The sequence below is a fragment of the Oncorhynchus clarkii genome, chromosome 1 (assembly GCF_045791955.1).
Source record: "Oncorhynchus clarkii lewisi isolate Uvic-CL-2024 chromosome 1, UVic_Ocla_1.0, whole genome shotgun sequence".
Classification (NCBI taxonomy): Eukaryota; Metazoa; Chordata; class Actinopteri; order Salmoniformes; family Salmonidae; genus Oncorhynchus; species Oncorhynchus clarkii.
This window is the reverse complement of record NC_092147.1, coordinates 45462046-45479975: the sequence shown is the minus strand read 5'-3', so window position 1 is coordinate 45479975 and position 17930 is coordinate 45462046. Positions and strand designations below refer to the sequence as shown.

The following is a 17930-nucleotide window of genomic DNA, read 5'->3' as shown; positions in this document are numbered from 1 at the left end:
TGAATGGAAGGAATCAGTGGCTAAGCATTCACTAGCCTGCTATTCAGTGGAGTGGCTGTGTGGTCCCAAGTCTGGGTTTAAGGGTCTCTTTTCCAAGCTTTAAATGAAAAACATTCAACATTGGCCATGCTGTCAAAGAAGGATGATTTGACCCACGCTCAAAACAACTTAACTCTGAACTGGGAATTCTGACAACTGGGAACTCGGGGGGGAAACTAGCTCCGACTGGGAAAGTACGTTTTGAATGCTCATCCATCTCGGGAATTGTAAGTCGGGAACTCAGGCCTCTTTCTAGAGCTACTTGTGAAGATCACTGATGTCATCATGATTCAACCTCCCCCCAGAGTTCTCAGTGGTCTTGATAGCACCATAAATCCAGAGAATGCCAGACTTTGATGACAAAATTTGCCCACGAAGGTCCGCCGCGCTACCATCCTGTTCAAGTAAGCACAACAAGGCGAGTCCAAATATGTATTGTATGCTGCTGCATAATGATGTAATATGCCATTTCTCCTTCGCCAAGATAACCCATCCACCTGACAGGTGTGGCATATCAAGAAGCTGATTAAACTGCATGCTCATTACTCAAGTGCTGGGGACAGTAAAACATTTAATAAAAAGGAAAAGCAGCCAACAAGTACTCAGCATACGTTAAAACTCCTTCAAGACTGCTAGAAAAGCATTCCAGATTAAGCTGGTTAAGAGAGTATGTAATTTCATAGTTTTGATGCCTTCACTACTGTTCCTACAATGTAGAAAATTGTAAAAATAAAAGAAAAACCCTGGAATGAGTAGGTGTCCAAACTTTTGACAGGTACTGTATATGAACATGAAACAGAGTTTATGCCTTTATAGATAATGGACATTAAAGCTTTAAAAAAAGCCAACATTAAAACGTATGTTTTCTATATTAAAAAAACAGTTTGACAACCATGTGTGTAAGCTTTCAAATTATATCAAACTCAACCGTTTATCTTTTTCAGTGATGAAGACAGATGTCTCATGGGAGGGTGGGGTATGCAAAATGGGTCAACTTTGAGCACCTTTATCTCCTTAATATTTTGGCCTTCAGGTCCAAAAGGTCCTGACCTCTTCTTCCATGGGTGAACATGTATGGAAGGTGTTGTTCAAATCAAAAGGGGTGCAGTCAGAAAGTGATCAAAATCATATGGAACAACCCTTTACTCAAAAATGCACTAATAATCACAGTAAACTACAAACATATTCAAAAGTGCAATTGGTCTACATTACAAACACTAAATAATTTGGTCAGATTTGATTTACATATTTTCTGTGGACTAATTTTTAAACATTAATTAAAATGTTGTTCAAGTACACTGTTACAATTCATATAGGGAAATCAGTCAAAGTCATTACATTAATTGGGACCTCTATGAGTTTCACATGACTGGGAATACAGATATGCATCTGTTGGTCACAGATACATTCATAAAAAAGTAGGGGTGTGGATCAGAAAACCAGTCAGTATCAGGTGTGACCACCATTTGACTCATGCAGCGCAACACATCTCCTTCACATAAACTTGATCAGGCTGTTGCTTGTGGAATGTTGTTCCACTCCTTTTCAATGGCTGCATATTGGCGGGAACTGGAATTGGCTGTACCCTTACAGTTTTAGACAGTAGCCAATAGGCCATTGTGGTTTTGAGCATTTGCAAAGTTAGATTTGTTTTGGTTGGTTGCATTGAAAAGTCGTTTTGGTTGGTTGCATTGAAAAGTCGTTTATGTTGATTCGATCCCAGAAAAAACGCTGTGTAAATGAATGGGGCGAACTCAATGAAGTTCAATCGTTTGCGTCTCTGTGCAGCATGATTTCTTTTGCGCGGCAGTCCTGAAGGAAAGGCGAGGTCGCGGTACGTTGGTGACATGTCTGGTGAGTATGCAGGTAATGGAGGAACTGGGACATTTTCAGCTTCCAGGAATTGTGCACATATCCTTGCGACATGGGGCTGTGCATAATCATGCTGAAACATTGGGTGATGGCGGCAGACAATGGGCTTTGAGATCTCATCTCGGTATCTGTGCATTTAAATTGCAATCGATAAAATGCAATTGTGTTCGTTGTCCATAGCTTATGCCGGCACTTTCGCAAACCCACAGTTTCATCAGCTGTCCTGGTGGCTGGTCTCAGACAATCCTGCAGGTGAAGTAGCCGGACGTGGAGGTCCTGGGCGTGGTTACAGGTGATCTGTGGTTGTACTGCCATAGTATCAAAAAGGACTGAGGCAGTTTATGGTAGAGAATTGAACATTAAATTATTTGGTGGACATTCCTGCAGTCAGCATGCAAATTGCATGCACCCTCAAAACTTGAGACAAATTGCACGTTTTAGAGTAGATTTGTCCCCAGCACAAGGTGCACCTGTGTACAGATCATGGTTTAATCAGCTTCTTGATATATCTCACCTGTCAGGTGGATGGATTTTCTTGGCAAAGGAGAAATGCTCACTAAAGGGATGTAAACAAATGTGTGCACAAAATAAGAGAATGAAGCTTTTTGTGCATATGGACAATTTCTGGGATCTTTTATTTAAACTGATGAAACATGGGACCAACGCTTCACATGTTGCGTTTAAATTTTTTGTTCAGTATAGTACCAGCCAGTCATGAGTAAAGTACATACAGCTCAAAATCTTCAGTTCCCAAATGGGAATAACACATTCCAAATATATTATGTAGTACTATTTTAACATTCACTCAGCCTCACACGTAATAAAAAGTTAAATATTTAAAACATCCAATGCACTGGCCTTGCTTAAGTACTCATGATATAGAAATTATTTTGATAAACAATGACATTTCGTTTTATTGATTGATATTTAAACTAAAAGCGACATTTTTGGGGAGATAGTTAGATGAGGTGCTAACATTGAGGAGAAAATATAAAGATTATCGTGGCTGAAGCATCCATGAGATTATTGTACTTAAATGTTCACATTTCATCAAATAGCAAACCATTCACAGAGTGTGTTATAGGATTTCAAAATAAAAAAAATGTACAGAAGTTGTGATTAGTGATTTATGGACATTTCCACAGCAGTTCGAGGTGCCTATAAAAACATCTACTACTATTCAAAGTGCAATTATAAGAGTAGGTATAACGAAACAATGTGCTTGGTTTATATATTATTGTGGAGAGATTGTGTACACACACACACACACCCCCCAGTCAGTAGTTGACACACCTAATCATTCCAGGGTTTTTCACACTCTTGGCATTCTCTCAATCAGCTTCATGAGGTAGTCACCTGGAATGCAAGTTCATTTGTGGAATTTCGTTCCTTATTAATGTGTTTGAGCCAAATCGGTTGTGTTGTGACAAGGTATGGGTGGTATACAGAAGATCGCCCTATTTGGTAAAATACCAAGTCCATGTTATGGCAAGAACAGATCAAATAAGCAAAGGGAAAAGGACAGTCCATCATTACTTTAATTAAGCCATGAAGGTCAGTCAATCCGGAAAATGTAAAGAACTTGGAACGTTTCTTCAAGTGCAGTCGCAAAAACCATCACTCACTATGATGAAACTGTCTCTCATGAGGACCGCCACAGGGAATGAAGACAGAGTTACCTCTGCTGCAAAGGATAAGTTCATTAGCGTTAACTGCACCTCAGAAATTGCAGCCCAAATAAATAATTCAGAGTAACAGACACATCAACAGTTCAGAGGAGACTGCGTGAATCAGGCCTTTATGTTCGAATTGCTGCAAAGAAACCACTGCTAAAGGACACCAATATGAAGAAGAGACTTGCTTGGACCAAGAAACACAAGCAATGGAAATGAGACCAGTGGAAATCTGTAAACGGATGATCTCCACATGTGTGGTTCCCACCGTGAAGCATGGAGGAGGTGGTGTGATGGTGCTTTGCTGGTGACACGGATTGATTTTAAAATTCAAGGAACACTTAATCTGCATGGCTACCACAGCATTCTGCAGCGATACGCCATCCCATCTGGTTTACGCTTAGTGGGACTATCATTTATTTTTCAACAGGACAATGACCCAACACACCTCCAGGTTGTCTAAGAGCTATTTGACCAAGAAGGAGAGTGATGGAATGCTGCATCAGATGACCTGGCCTCCACCCAATTGAGATGGTTTGGGATGAGTTGGACCGCAGAGTGAAGGAAAAGCGGCCAACAAGTGCTCAGCATATGTGGGAACTCCAAGACTGTTGGAAAAGCATTCCAGGTGAAGCTGGTTGAGAGAACGCCAAGAGTGTACAAAGCTTTCATCAAGGCAAAGGGTGGCTACTTTGAAGAATCTATTTTGATTTCTTTTTTGGTTACTACATGAATCCATGTGTTGTCATAGTTGAATGTAAAAAAATAGTAAAAACAAAGGAAAACCCTTGAATGAGTATGTGTGTCCAAACTTGACTGGTACTGTATATACAGTGCCTTCAGAAAGTACTCAGACATTTCACATTTTGTTAGGTTACAGCTTTATTCTAAAACTGATTAAATTGTCCCGTGTGCCTTTCCAAATCATAACCCATAAACGACAAAGCAAAAACAGTTGACATTTTTGCTAATTCCTAAAAATAATGAAATGTCACATTAAATAAGTTGTCAGATCCTTTACTCAGTACTTTGTTGAAGCACCTTTGGCAGCAATTACATCCCTGAGTCTCATTGGGTATGAAGCTACAAGCTAGGCACACCTGTATTTGGGGAGAGTCTCCCATTCTTCTCTGCAGATTCTCTCAAGCTCTTTCAGGTTGGATGGGGAGCATTGCTGCACAGCCATTTCCAGCTCTCGCCAGAGATGTCCAACTGGGTTCAAGTCCGGGCTCTGGCTGGGCCACTTAAGGACATTGGGACTCCGGCATTGTCTTGCTGTACGTTTAGGGTCATTGTCCTGTTGGAAGGTGAACCTTCTCTCCAGTCTGAGGTCCTGAGCAGGTTTTCATATGGATCTTTACATTTTGCTCCATTCATCTTTCCCTCGATCCGGTCTAGTTTCCCAATCCCTGCCACTGAAAAACATCCCAACAGCATGATGCTGCCACCAGAATAAGGATGGTGCCAGCTTTCCTCCAGCCGTGACGCTTGGCATTCAGGCCGAAGAGTTCAATCTTGGTTTCATCAGACCAGAGAATCTTGCTTTTCATGGTCTGGAGTCTTTCAGGTGTCATTTGACAAACACCAAGTGGGCTGTCATGTGACGGAGTGGTGGCTTCATCTGGCCACTCTATCACAAAGGCCTGATTGGTGGAGTGCTGCAGAGATGATTATTCTTCTGGAAGGTTCTCCCATCTCCACAGAGGAACTCTAGAGCACTGTCAGTGACCATCGAGTTCTTGGTCACCTCCCTGACCAAGGCCATTCTCCCCCGATTGCTCAGTTTGGCCAGCTCTAGGAGTTTCTGGTTTAAAACTTCTTCCCTTTAAGAATGATGGGGGCCAATGTGTTGTTGGGGACCTTCAATACTGCATAAATGTCTTGGTACCCTTCCCCAGATCTGTGCCTCGACACAATCCTGTCTCGGAGCTCTACAGACAATTCCTTCAACCTCATGGCTTGGTTTTTGCTCTGACATGCATAGACAGATGTGTGCCTTTCCAAATCATGTCCAATCAATTGAATCTATCACAGGTTGGACTCCAATCAAGTTGTAGAAACATTAAGGATGATCAATGGAAACAAGATGCACCTGAGCTCAATTTCGAGTCTTATACTTATGTAAATGTGAAATTTCAGTTAAACTATAGGCACCTCAAATTTCTAAACCTGTTTTCATTAGAGTTTTGTGTGCAGATCGGTGAGGATATATATATATATATAATCAATTTTAGAATAAGGCTGTAACGTAACAAAAATGTGGGAAAAGTCAAGGGGGCTGAATACCTTTCGAAGGCACTGTATATACACACACACACAAGTTTAAGAGCAATCATGTAAAAGTAATCTTGAAATATGGAAAAGAAAGAGCAAAAAGAAATAATCACAACCGGCAAATTCCTATAAAGCAACCCACCTTCTCTACATACCCCCAAAACCTGGCGAAAAACTCCAGACCCTTCCCCAAACTATTCTTGATGTCAGTGGTTAATCAAAGTGTCTTAGTGTTGAGTAGCTTAAGGTATGTGCGGATGGCCTGCCTCGTCAGCCAGGTTGAGGATATAGCCAGCTACGTCGTCCTCTGTAGGGGCATCAGGCATCACCCACGACTCATTGGCAGCGGTCACTTGCAAGCGGCATATCGGACAATTCCTGCTCTGCCCACTCCTATGAAAACAAACCAAATAATTGGGTACATTTACATGGACACTGATTAATGTAGTTTGATTAAAACCTCTGTATGCTTTGCAAGAACAATTTCCCTAATAATCCTGTTTTAAAATGGACATCAGGCCTAAATTAGGCTACCTGAAGGGACTTTAGTGAATCCCGAAAATAACCTATCAAAATAAATGTGCTATCAAGTCTAGCATTGCATTAAAACAGTATAATACAAAAGACAATACAAAGGGCCGCTCCTATCAGTGGGTCCTCTGGGTAGTGGATGCGCTTAACCCCCACCCAATTTCCCCTGGCCCAAAGGGATTTTCCAAGGGTGGGAAGAACCAAGCCCCACCCGATTGCCCAGGCGGGCATGGAAGTGAGCGTACCCATAACCACCAGACCAGCGCACACACCACCCACAGCGTGAAACCAAAAAACATACAGTGCCTTGCGAAAGTATTCGGCCCCCTTGAACTTTGCGACCTTTTTCCACATTTCAGGCTTCAAACATAAAGATATAAAACTGTATTTTTTTGTGAAGAATCAACAACAAGTGGGACACAATCATGAAGTGGAACGACTTTTATTGGATATTTCAAACTTTTTTAACAAATAAAAAAACGGAAAAATTGGGCATGCAAAATTATTCAGCCCCTTTACTTTCAGTGCAGCAAACTCTCTCCAGAAGTTCAGTGAGGATCTCTGAATGATCCAATGTTGACCTAAATGACTAATGATAAATACAATCCACCTGTGTGTAATCAAGTCTCCGTATAAATGCACCTGCACTGTGATAGTCTCAGAGGTCCGTTAAAAGCGCAGAGAGCATCATGAAGAACAAGGAACACACCAGGCAGGTCCGAGATACTGTTGTGAAGAAGTTTAAAGCCGGATTTGGATACAAAAAGATTTCCCAAGCTTTAAACATCCCAAGGAGCACTGTGCAAGCGATAATATTGAAATGGAAGGAGTATCAGACCACTGCAAATCTACCAAGACCTGGCCGTCCCTCTAAACTTTCAGCTCATACAAGGAGAAGACTGATCAGAGATGCAGCCATGATCACTCTGGATGAACTGCAGAGATCTACAGCTGAGGTGGGAGACTCTGTCCATAGGACAACAATCAGTCGTATATTGCACAAATCTGGCCTTTATGGAAGAGTGGCAAGAAGAAAGCCATTTCTTAAAGATATCCATAAAAAGTGTTGTTTAAAGTTTGCCACAAGCCACCTGGGAGACACACCAAACATGTGGAAGAAGGTGCTCTGGTCAGATGAAACCAAAATTTAACTTTTTGGCAACAATGCAAAACGTTATGTTTGGCGTAAAAGCAACACAGCTCATCACCCTGAACACACCATCCCCACTGTCAAACATGGTGGTGGCAGCATCATGGTTTGGGCCTGCTTTTCTTCAGCAGGGACAGGGAAGATGGTTAAAATTGATGGGAAGATGGATGGAGCCAAATACAGGACCATCAGAACCTGATGGAGTCTGCAAAAGACCTGAGACTGGGACGGAGATTTGTCTTCAAAATCTACAATGGAATGGTTCAAAAATAAACATATCCAGGTGTTAGAATGGCCAAGTCAAAGTCCAGACCTGAATCCAATCGAGAATCTGTGGAAAGAACTGAAAACTGCTGTTCACAAATGCTCTCCATCCAACCTCACTGAGCTCGAGCTGTTTTGCAAGGAGCAATGGGGAAAAAATGTCAGTCTCTCGATGTGCAAAACTGATAGAGACATACCCCAAGCGACTTACAGCTGTAATCGCAGCAAAAGGTGGCGCTACAAAGTATTAACTTAAGGGGTTTTTTGATTTGTTAAAAAAAGTTTGAAATATCCAATAAATGTCGTTCCACTTCATGATTGTGTCCCACTTGTTGTTGATTCTTCACAAAAAAATACAGTTTTAGATCTTTATGTTTGAAGCCTGAAATGTGGAAAAAGGTCACAAAGTTCAAGGGGGCCGAATACTTTCGCAAGGCACTGTACATAACTAAACACAAAACATACAATCACAGCCCCACACTCACCCCTGATTGAAGGATCTCAAACCTTTATAAAATGTGCAAGTGTGTATGTATCTATTACAACCTTCAAACAGCCGCAGATCAACCAATCTCTCCCGGTAAATCATTATTGTACCATTTCCTCTGGCAATACATACCGCCAATCTACCATGGTGTCTCACCAGGGAGTTGAACCTCCCCATCTGCAACATTTCTACCGAAAATGCTCCAAAATCAAGCCACAGATGGAGAGAACCAAAAGAGATGCTCTATTGAGTCGGTTTCCTTGTGGCAGCCTGCACCGGTCTGACTTTTCAATGCCCCATATACTGAGCATTCTTTTGTAGTGAGATATTTGATATAACAGCTTAAATCTAAGTTTTGTATATCAGTTCATAAAACCATTCACCTTGATTAATTGCTTGCGTGACAATTTTACCATCGTTGTTTACAAATGTCATGATACATTCTCGCCAAGAAAATTGGTTTATCCATCCATCATATATATATATATATATATATATACATACACACACATACATACATCTATCTATATATCTATATATGCCATCTCTTCTGGAGGATGGAATTGTAGCCAACTCTGTACCACTTCATTTAAGAAGGAGAGTTAAGAGCAAAGAGACCCATTTTAAATATTTGATGTGCTTCTCTTAGTAGCCTACTGGAAAACCAGTTTGGATTTAGATACAGTTTCAGTATAATGGAAGCTTTTTTAGTGATAAAGTTTTTTTTATTGAGAAATAATACCAAAATTAAATGACAACCCTCCCCTATCCCAATCCGAGGACCTACGGGATCAAATTAAATAAACATACATGAAAAAAATGACAGAAAGAAACTAAAGCGACACATCAAAGTGTTTCAGCGGCAAGAAGGCATTGGTTCACAGACGGGGTTGGAACAGAAATTACTTTCCAATCGTTTCATTCTGAGCAGAAGCAGAATTTCTCGTTCCGTTCCACTGTTCAGACCAGCAAAAATAAAGTATAAAAGCTACCAGGTTCATTAAGAGGGAACAATATACAGGAAGCGTCATTCAAAATGTTCATATGAAACAGCTGGCGAGGAGTCACATAGGCCCTGTGTAAAAATTACAATGGATGTTGGTGATCAGGATTCAGAGAAGAGTGTTGAATATTAGACTGCACACGAGCCCAGCTAAAACACTTATCCTGGAAGATATCTTATCCACAAAGTATCAAGAGGAAGAGGTTTATAAGAAATGTACACTAGAAACAATGACCCTTTTGTTTTGCTCCTTAAACTCAAAATCTTATGCATAGGATGTAGCATCAAAGCTGACTGCCATGGTACCCAAGTTCAGACAGAAGGTTTGTATATGAAAACTATTTATAATATTCACAATTAGGTTTTACAAGCTCACTTCACTTGCACATAAGGCTCCTGCAAGCACATGCGCAGACACAGCTGGCACTCCGATTAGGGTGTTTACATGTCCTAATTATCTGATCAAATTGCAGAGAAACATAGGTGTTATAATCGAACATGCTCAATGACAACAGACCTCGTGACAACAGATTTATCAGTGGGACCACTGTGGAAAATGTTGGTGTCTCTTACCACTTGTCAATGCACTTTTGACAGAAGCTGTGAGCACAGGGCAGAATGAGGTCAGATTTACCATCCATGCAGATGCAGCACTCCTCCTCATCAGTTAACTGCTTCACCCTGTAGGGGAATACACACAATGGCAGCCAGTCACAGACTTGCCTCCAGTTCCAGACTTCCTCACATTAAGGAACAAGACTTGGAAGGATGGCAATGCAAGACTTCCCACAGACGCACACTGAACTACTAACCTGCCCATCCACATGCTGGCCTGGCAGGAGTCCCCTGACGAGAGGGTTCCAGACGGGAGGCTGGCGCCCTCTGCTGACAGCACCTCCACTGCCTGACTGGTGATGTCATGGTACAGCTGGATGAACTGATACAGGTTCATGATGCGAGACGCCTCCACCATCCCATTCTCTTTGTTGATCTGCCAGAGCACAGCGCAACAACACAAACATGTTTCAGTCTCAAAAAGACACATGCCATGAACACAAATGTGCTGACAACACACACAGTAACACACACATTACTGGTTGAAAAAGACACATTTCCCCTAAAAAAAATAAATAGCAAGAGTGGAGACTGATTCACAATGACATGTCACCATCAAGAGACCAACTTTAGTTTGTCCCTTTCTCACCTTGGTACAAACTATCCTCACAGCCACTTTCCACAGAGCAGAGGTGTCCGAGCCAGTCTGGACTTCAAAGATCAGGTGTTTTTGCTGTCCAGCTGCTAGCTTAGCCGTCCTGTCCAGTTGACAGTCATGGAGAAACATTGTTACTCAACAAATGATCCAATGACAACTTAACACTGTCCCCTAACCCTCCTCCGTTTCTATCACTCACTGCCTGCGAAAGCCACATTCACACCAGCAAGGCCTAATGATTGGGGAAGGACTAGGTTCAATCCTAACAGGGAAAGAGTGCTCTAAACTCTGGATTAAGGTTCATAACCTGAATTATGTCAGTTAATAAGTAGCGTTATATGTGGATAATGTTCAAGAAGTGCCAGCGGAGGAGCTGGATGTTACTTGGGGGAATTAGTTCCCCCATCTGTAAATGAACTGGGAAATATTGTTATTCTCTTTGTAGAGTTGGATATTATTATCATCATCATCATCATCATCTATTTGTTTAATGACTAAGTACAAAGCACAGAGCAAACAAGGACTACATTGACAGTCACGACATGGCCGGCCTTACACGTCATTGAGCTCTGCCACCCTGGCCAGGAACTCCTCGTAGTTGAGATAGCCGCTATCGCGTACCAGCCCAGCATGCTTCACCAGCTTCTCAGGTAGACGGGTCATCACCGCCTGGCCTGAGATCTGCTGGCCCATCCCAACCGCGCTCAAAGAACAGCACTATGCAGGGTGGCCTGACCGAGGGAAACAAAAGCAAAGTCACCAAGTAATTTACCTAAGGTCTTTAGAGCAAGGATTCCCAAACTTTTTTTGGCCTACGACCCCACCCTGTTAAAAAAAAAAAGTGATGTAATAAACCGCCAATGTTTACTTTTTAATTAAAAATAATAATAATAATATAGGGGCTGTGACAGTCTATTACAAATCAGTCTGAAATACTAGCAAAAGTACTGTCAATCTGAAGAAAGTATGGTTTGACGTGACAGAAATGGTTAAATTCATCAGGTAATAATTTTGTATGATCTTCTGTGTATAAAAAAAAATCACCATTGATTATGTTATTCCCCCCAGTCTGATTTAGTGCCTGGTCATGTCCAGTCTGTTCTAATGAGGCTTGTGGGCATTGTAGAGGGAAACAGAAAGTCTTATCTTTCTGTGATGGGGTCATAATCTTTTGTACCTTAAACTGTTCAAAAGATAGTGCCACATTTTTAGGAAGAAAACAGAAACCACTGTTTATTACAACCACACCTAGTTTCTCTCACAACTCCATTTTCAAATCAAGCAACCCCACGTGGGGTCACATCCCCTAGTTTGGGAAGCACTGCTTAAGAGGGAACTCAGTGAAGGACTGTTATCCCAGCTTTGTAGCCTACTCTGAGTGTTTTCAGACTTCTACCAGCCAAAGGGTATTATTTAGATAACAAATAATCCCCCCTCCCCTTTTCGTGATTACGATCTTGCCTCATCCAGGCAACTCCCCACAGGCTCGGGAGAGGTGAAGGTCAATTCACGCGTCCTCCAAAACATGACCCACCAAAACGCTTCTTAACACCCGCTTCCTTAACCTGGAAGCCATCTGCACCCAGCTGCACCAATGTGTCGGAGGAAACACGACCAAAGTCAGCCTGCAGGCGCCCAACACACCACAAGGAGCCACTAGAGCGCAATGAGCCAAGTAAAGCCCCCCTGGCCAAACCCTCCCCTAACCCGGACGACTCTGGGCCAATTGCGCGCCGCCCTATGGGACTCCCGGTCACAGCTGGTAATGACAGCCTCGGATCGAACCACAGGCTGTAGTGACGTCGCAATACTGCGACGCAGCGCCACTCGGGAGGCCCATTTGTGAACATTTGTAATGGGTTGGACCCAAATAAATTGAGGCAGGTAGTGTTTCACAAAATAGCCAAATATACCTGGCTAGCTAGGATTTAGCCCTTCATCGTCACTCAGTTCCATTACATTACACATAAGAGTAACTGGACCGACGCTCAGTCTGAACATTAACAGCGCTTGCGTTACAGGTTTGGAAGCATAAGGACCTTATCTTTCATATCAGTGAGAAATAATAAATACAACTAAAAAAGGTTGAATTCATACACACCTATCTAGGGTTACAGCGCTTGTTTACGGAAAATAGACGGATTGGCTGCGTTGGCCTAGGTCTACTACACACCTTGACAGATCCTCAGCATACAACGCCTTCTGAGCTCCTCTGACCCTGGCAAGCTTAACCTCTCTCTCACATTGGGCAGATTCATCCTTTGCATGAACAAGGAGAGGCAACCGCAGATAATTCATCCTCACTCTCGTCAGGTTACATTTTTGCGCTGACAGCAGAGTGCGGTTTGTACTTGGCGCCATTCTTCCTCAACACACATATTCCCTCTGCACTCGGCTCTTCTCCCTCACTGTCCATAACCACGTCTATCCATTCAACACGCTCTTACCATGCCTTCATCCGTTATATTCAGGGCCGGCTCTACGGCATAGAAAAGCCATAGAAAAGCACCCCCCCCAGATGAAATTTGGATCCCAGGGCAGGGTCAAAGTTACATTTTTATTTATTTTTTACTCACAAAAAAAAAAAAAATTGCTAGCTGTGGCTGTCTGCAAAAGTGAACTTCACTAAGTTTTGGTCGTGGCGCACTGAATAATTATAGCTAGTTGGGCAAGCTTTGATCAGCATGGATATCCGAAAATGACTGGGCACTGCCAGGAGCAAAAACAATTGAGGACCATCATGTAGAGACAGATGCCGAGCTCACCAAGCAACTTGCTAGCCGGGCCACTGAGGTTGACGAGCCTATCAGCAAAATGTAATACCCACCCATCTCCCACCACTGCCTGCTGACCAACAAGATCGAGAAGAGCCAGGGCCTAGCGCCAGCAGCACGAGGGTAACATCACAACAAGCACCTGCACCGCCGTTACCCCAGTCACTAGCACCTGACGACCTCAGGGATGAGGAGCCAGCACAGGTTTGTCTTGACACTTTCCCCGAGTAGCATTTTCAGTGGGAGAAAGCAGTCATTTGTAGCACCTGTTTCAAGGTCTGCATTTGGTTGTGGCGCACGCTATGCCGTCTGAGGCGATATAGGAAGTTTCAATGTGTGTAGCTGCCTGAGCAATTTATTCAGGAAAGCCACAGTGGCTGCACAGTACACTGGGGGAAAAACTGAGAAAAAAACTAAACAAACGTATTGATCAGAGGGGAACTGGCCACCTCGCCACGGTGTCAGTCACTATGAAACTCAGTGACATCGAATCTACTAAACGCAAATTTGCACAGATGTGACACTTGAGGTCACAGGCTTATTGAAAGCACTGGCAGATCCAAGCTTTACATTTATAAAACTCAAAATCCTGGCGCTTCTCGACCCACCCAGCAAGTTACTGCAGTCTGAAGATGCTGATCTGCACCCGGGCATCAAACTTGTCCGCAGTACCTATGAGTGCGGTGAAAAACTTTGAGGTGATGCCGAATTCGAAAAGCTTGCGAGGCATGAGAACACCAGCTCCAAGCAAATGACAAGAGTTTATTGTGGCGCGCACATTCTTGCAAAGTAAAAATTGCAGACACAGCCAGCAAACAACAAATGGACCACACTCGGTGTTATTCAAAGACACGGCGGGGCCTTTGTCAGCAATGCCGACTGTGCGGTTGGCACTGAAACATGGATTAACATTTGGGGCATCGACAGCAATGTGCAAAGATTCCTTCTCCACCCTAAAGAACATATTGAGTAAACACAGACGCAGCATATTACATCAACGAAAAGCCCAGCTTGTTCAGCTGGCATTGGCCTGACAAGTAAAGGAAGGGGAACGGAATAAGAAACTTTGAGGTTCAACACATCATCGAGGAGGCTGCAACTCTTCTAAAATGGTAAGTTACAACCTTTATGGCCCTGGCCACTGTGCCAGAATTATTCCTTAAATTGGTTCTCTCATGTAAGCCTAGTTCTTTGGCAGATTTAAAAAAAATAATGTAGTGTTACTTCAGTCCTTTTTTACCCCAATTAATGTTATATTTATCGGTGATTCTTAATGTTATAGCTTGCTTTTGTGGGTCTAATTGCTATTGATCAATATACAGCTTTGCGTTATTTTATGGGTATATGGACAATGACCAATGTAGCCTACTGGTTGTGCTCTGAGGTGAGCCCTGACGCAGTTCTCAGATTGTCCTGGCTGTCCACTTCAGTGGGGCTGAAATTGGTAGTGCACCCTTTCAAATCAAATCAAATGTTATTGATCACATACACATGGTTAGCAGATGTAATGCGAGTGTAGCAAAATGCTTGTGCTTCTAGTTCCGACCATGCAGTAATATCTAACAAGTAATCTAACAATTTCACAACAACTACCTTTTACACACAAGTGTAAAGGAATGAATAAGAATATGTACATATACATTTTCATCATATGGATGAGCGATGGCTGAACGGCATAGGCAAGATGCAGTAGATGGTATAGAGTACAGTATATACATATGAGATGAGTAATGTAGGGTATGTAAACATTATATAAAGTGGCATTGTTTAACATGACTAGTGATACATTTATTACATCCAATTTTTAATTATTAAAGTGGCTACGGATTTGAGTCAGTATGTAGCCAGCAGCCACTCAATGTTAGTGGTAGCTGTTTAATAGTCTGATGGCCTTGAGATAGAAGCAGTTTTTTCAGTCTCTCGGTCCCAGCTTTGATGTATCTGTACTGACCTCGCCTTCTGGATGATAGCGGGATGAACAGGCAGTGGCTCGGGGGGGTTGTTGTCCTTGATGATCTTTTTGGCCTTCCTGTGACACCGAGTGGTGTAGTTGTCCTGGAGGGCAGGTAGTTTGCCCCCGGTGATGCGTTGTGCAGACCTCACTACCCTCTGGAGAGCCTTACGGTTGTGGGACAAGCAGTTGCCGATGTGTACGCCGAGGACCTTAACTTTCCACCTTCTCCACTACTGTCCCGTCGATATGGATGGGGGTGCTCCCTCTGCCGTTTCCTAAAGTCCACGATCATCTCCTTTGATTTGTTGACGTTGAGTGTGAGGTCATCGCGCGGTAGCCTTCTGTCCATGGAACTGAATCGATGTTACGGCATGTGCTGTTTTAATAAGTGCTCTTGGGCCACCAGTCCTCATGTGGATTTATTTAGGTTCTTAAGCAATTCAAGTTGTGCCTGCCCCCGATGGATTTAAAAAGCCCCCTCCGGCATGTCATCCTGGAGCCGAACCTGACTGTATTGCTTGAGGAGCATGCACTGATGACATTTCTCCAAAATCCAACTTCTTCCTTAGCCAGACTTGTAAATTGGGCTCTCAGGCCTCTCCATGCTTGCCAATACTGGTGCTCCTTCTGTGCTCCTCTCATGTGGAATGTATTTTCTAACCAACTATTTACATTGATACAACCAAAAGTTTAAATGTCACTTAATTCAGTCATCCTGAACTTGCTGCCGTAAGGAAAATGATATTTTCTTAAGCAAAGCGAGTTGTTGTAAATGCAAAAATGTATGTGAGTGGAGAGTGGACTATCTGTGCTAATTAGCTATATATATGCGTCTCCGAACACCTGTGTACACCACAAACGTGTTGTCACCGACAACGTTTACATTGTGCACAGTATTCCAGCTAGTAGCTCATATCCCACTTAAGGTCTTATTCGGGATAATCTAGTTTCATGCACCTTTCATATCCCGCTCATTAGTATCCCAGTATTCATGAATAAACAGAACATTCCTAATTTAAGATCATATGGGTTAAATTGAATAGTAATTTAAATATGGACACAGGATAAGTTATTTATTATTTCAGCATCTCTTGAGAAAATGTGAATGCCTGTATAATGTGTTATCTTTTACACTTATGGAACCAGACAGTATTTCAACCACATAAAATATGCACCCTAGATACACTGAAGTCTTATCAGAAACGTGTTTCGTGTTCTCTTTTCATTTCCTTAAAACCTTTCAAACTGATGACTAACATTTTGCACAGGACCAATCTTTCTGTATTCCGTTTTCTCCCAGTCCCTAAAACGAAACAGACAACTTTACAGGTGTTAACTAGATTACTAATGCATTCATTCTATAGATGTAAGACATTATTATGGTGAGCACTACTATATTTAGTCTTCTGGGGCAACAAGTTATGACAAAAGAGTATCCAGAATAATAACGGGATATTGGTGTGCATGTAAACGTGGTCATTGAAAAATACTGTCGGCTGCAAAAGTGTAAAGTAACGTGTGTATTTTGCATTTGTGAAATGAAAGTCAAGGGATTTATGTTTCTAGAATCGTACCGCCAATTGAGAATCAATTCACGTTTAGATTGCGTATTTGGCTGTTTATTTGTTTCCAGAGCCAATTGCCCTTCAAAGCGTCGTTGGACTATCGACTGTGCCGAAAAAGCACCCGGTAGAGTCAATATCCGCGGTTATAAACCCAGGGTCGTTAAGGTACTTAAGTTCATTATGTGGCTAGTCAGGACTGTTCCCTATCACGGCATTGATATGATTATCCATCAAACGTTAGCTTACGCCAATGTCGAAGTTCCCAGAAGAATCGCATCAACAATTTGAACGCTAACCAACGTTACGAATACGATACTAGTGGTATCAGAAATGTTATGTAATCAACTCAGCAAGCTAGCCATCTAAGTTAGCTTTCCTTGACATGAAAAACGAACTGTTAGTTAGTCACATGAAAGGCTTGCCTATAGTTGTTGCAATTTCTATTTGGCATTTTACTGCATCTGGCACATAGCTACATAAACTTATGACTAACTAGCTAACGAACGTCAGTGGATTTCTTAGGTTCAGATGCTAACGTTAGCCAACAGAGGAAAACACGCACTTTGTTCAAAGCCCAAGCCCACACATAAGATCATCGATCTACATTTGGTGATATAGGTTCAGCTTACCTGGTATTGCTACGTGTCAACATCGATTTTTTACGATCCACATGCAATCAGCAACGTTTAATTTGTTTGGGAGTTTATGTTGTGTTTTTTATAGCGCTAGTAGAGATGTCGCAGAATGATGACGAGAGAAAGTAGTGACCAGCAAACGTCGCAATGTCCTAACCTAACCATTTTAACTGTAAACTTCAATGGGGTAGGGTCGTCCCAAAGATTCAGGATAGCAAGAACGATTTTAATGCAGATCACTGCTGGCTATCAAACTAAGCCTAATGCTAACTCAATGAATTGATCAATTCAAATATGTATCAATGTTCTTAAATAAGGAAAGACAGAACTGGAAATTATGATCAAGGGGTGATAACATGGAAAAGGAAACATTTTAAGCAATGTTGTGTTTTGGAAGTAAACGCTAATTCAGGTAGGCTATTCTCGCATTATGTTGGCTAGACCCTGTTTGGCTCCTTGAGTTTGTGACAGGTTGGGGGCGCGTCAAGAGCCGCGC

The 17930-nt window shown here is 42.3% G+C and overlaps 1 protein-coding gene across 1 annotated transcript; it reads right to left on the bottom strand.

The window, feature by feature from the left end:
* Window positions 1-2513: 2513 nt before the first annotated feature.
* Window positions 2514-17567, bottom strand: LOC139407918 (RING finger protein 141). Its single transcript, XM_071151800.1, has 6 exons — window positions 17429-17567; window positions 11063-11237; window positions 10498-10606; window positions 10106-10284; window positions 9867-9974; window positions 2514-6251 (listed from the first exon to the last, which is right to left on the bottom strand). The coding sequence occupies exons 2-6, from the start codon at window positions 11197-11199 to the stop codon at window positions 6101-6103; spliced, it is 684 nt and encodes a 227-aa protein (XP_071007901.1). The 5' UTR covers window positions 11200-11237; window positions 17429-17567; the 3' UTR covers window positions 2514-6100.
* Between the last annotated feature and the right edge of the window lie 363 nt (window positions 17568-17930).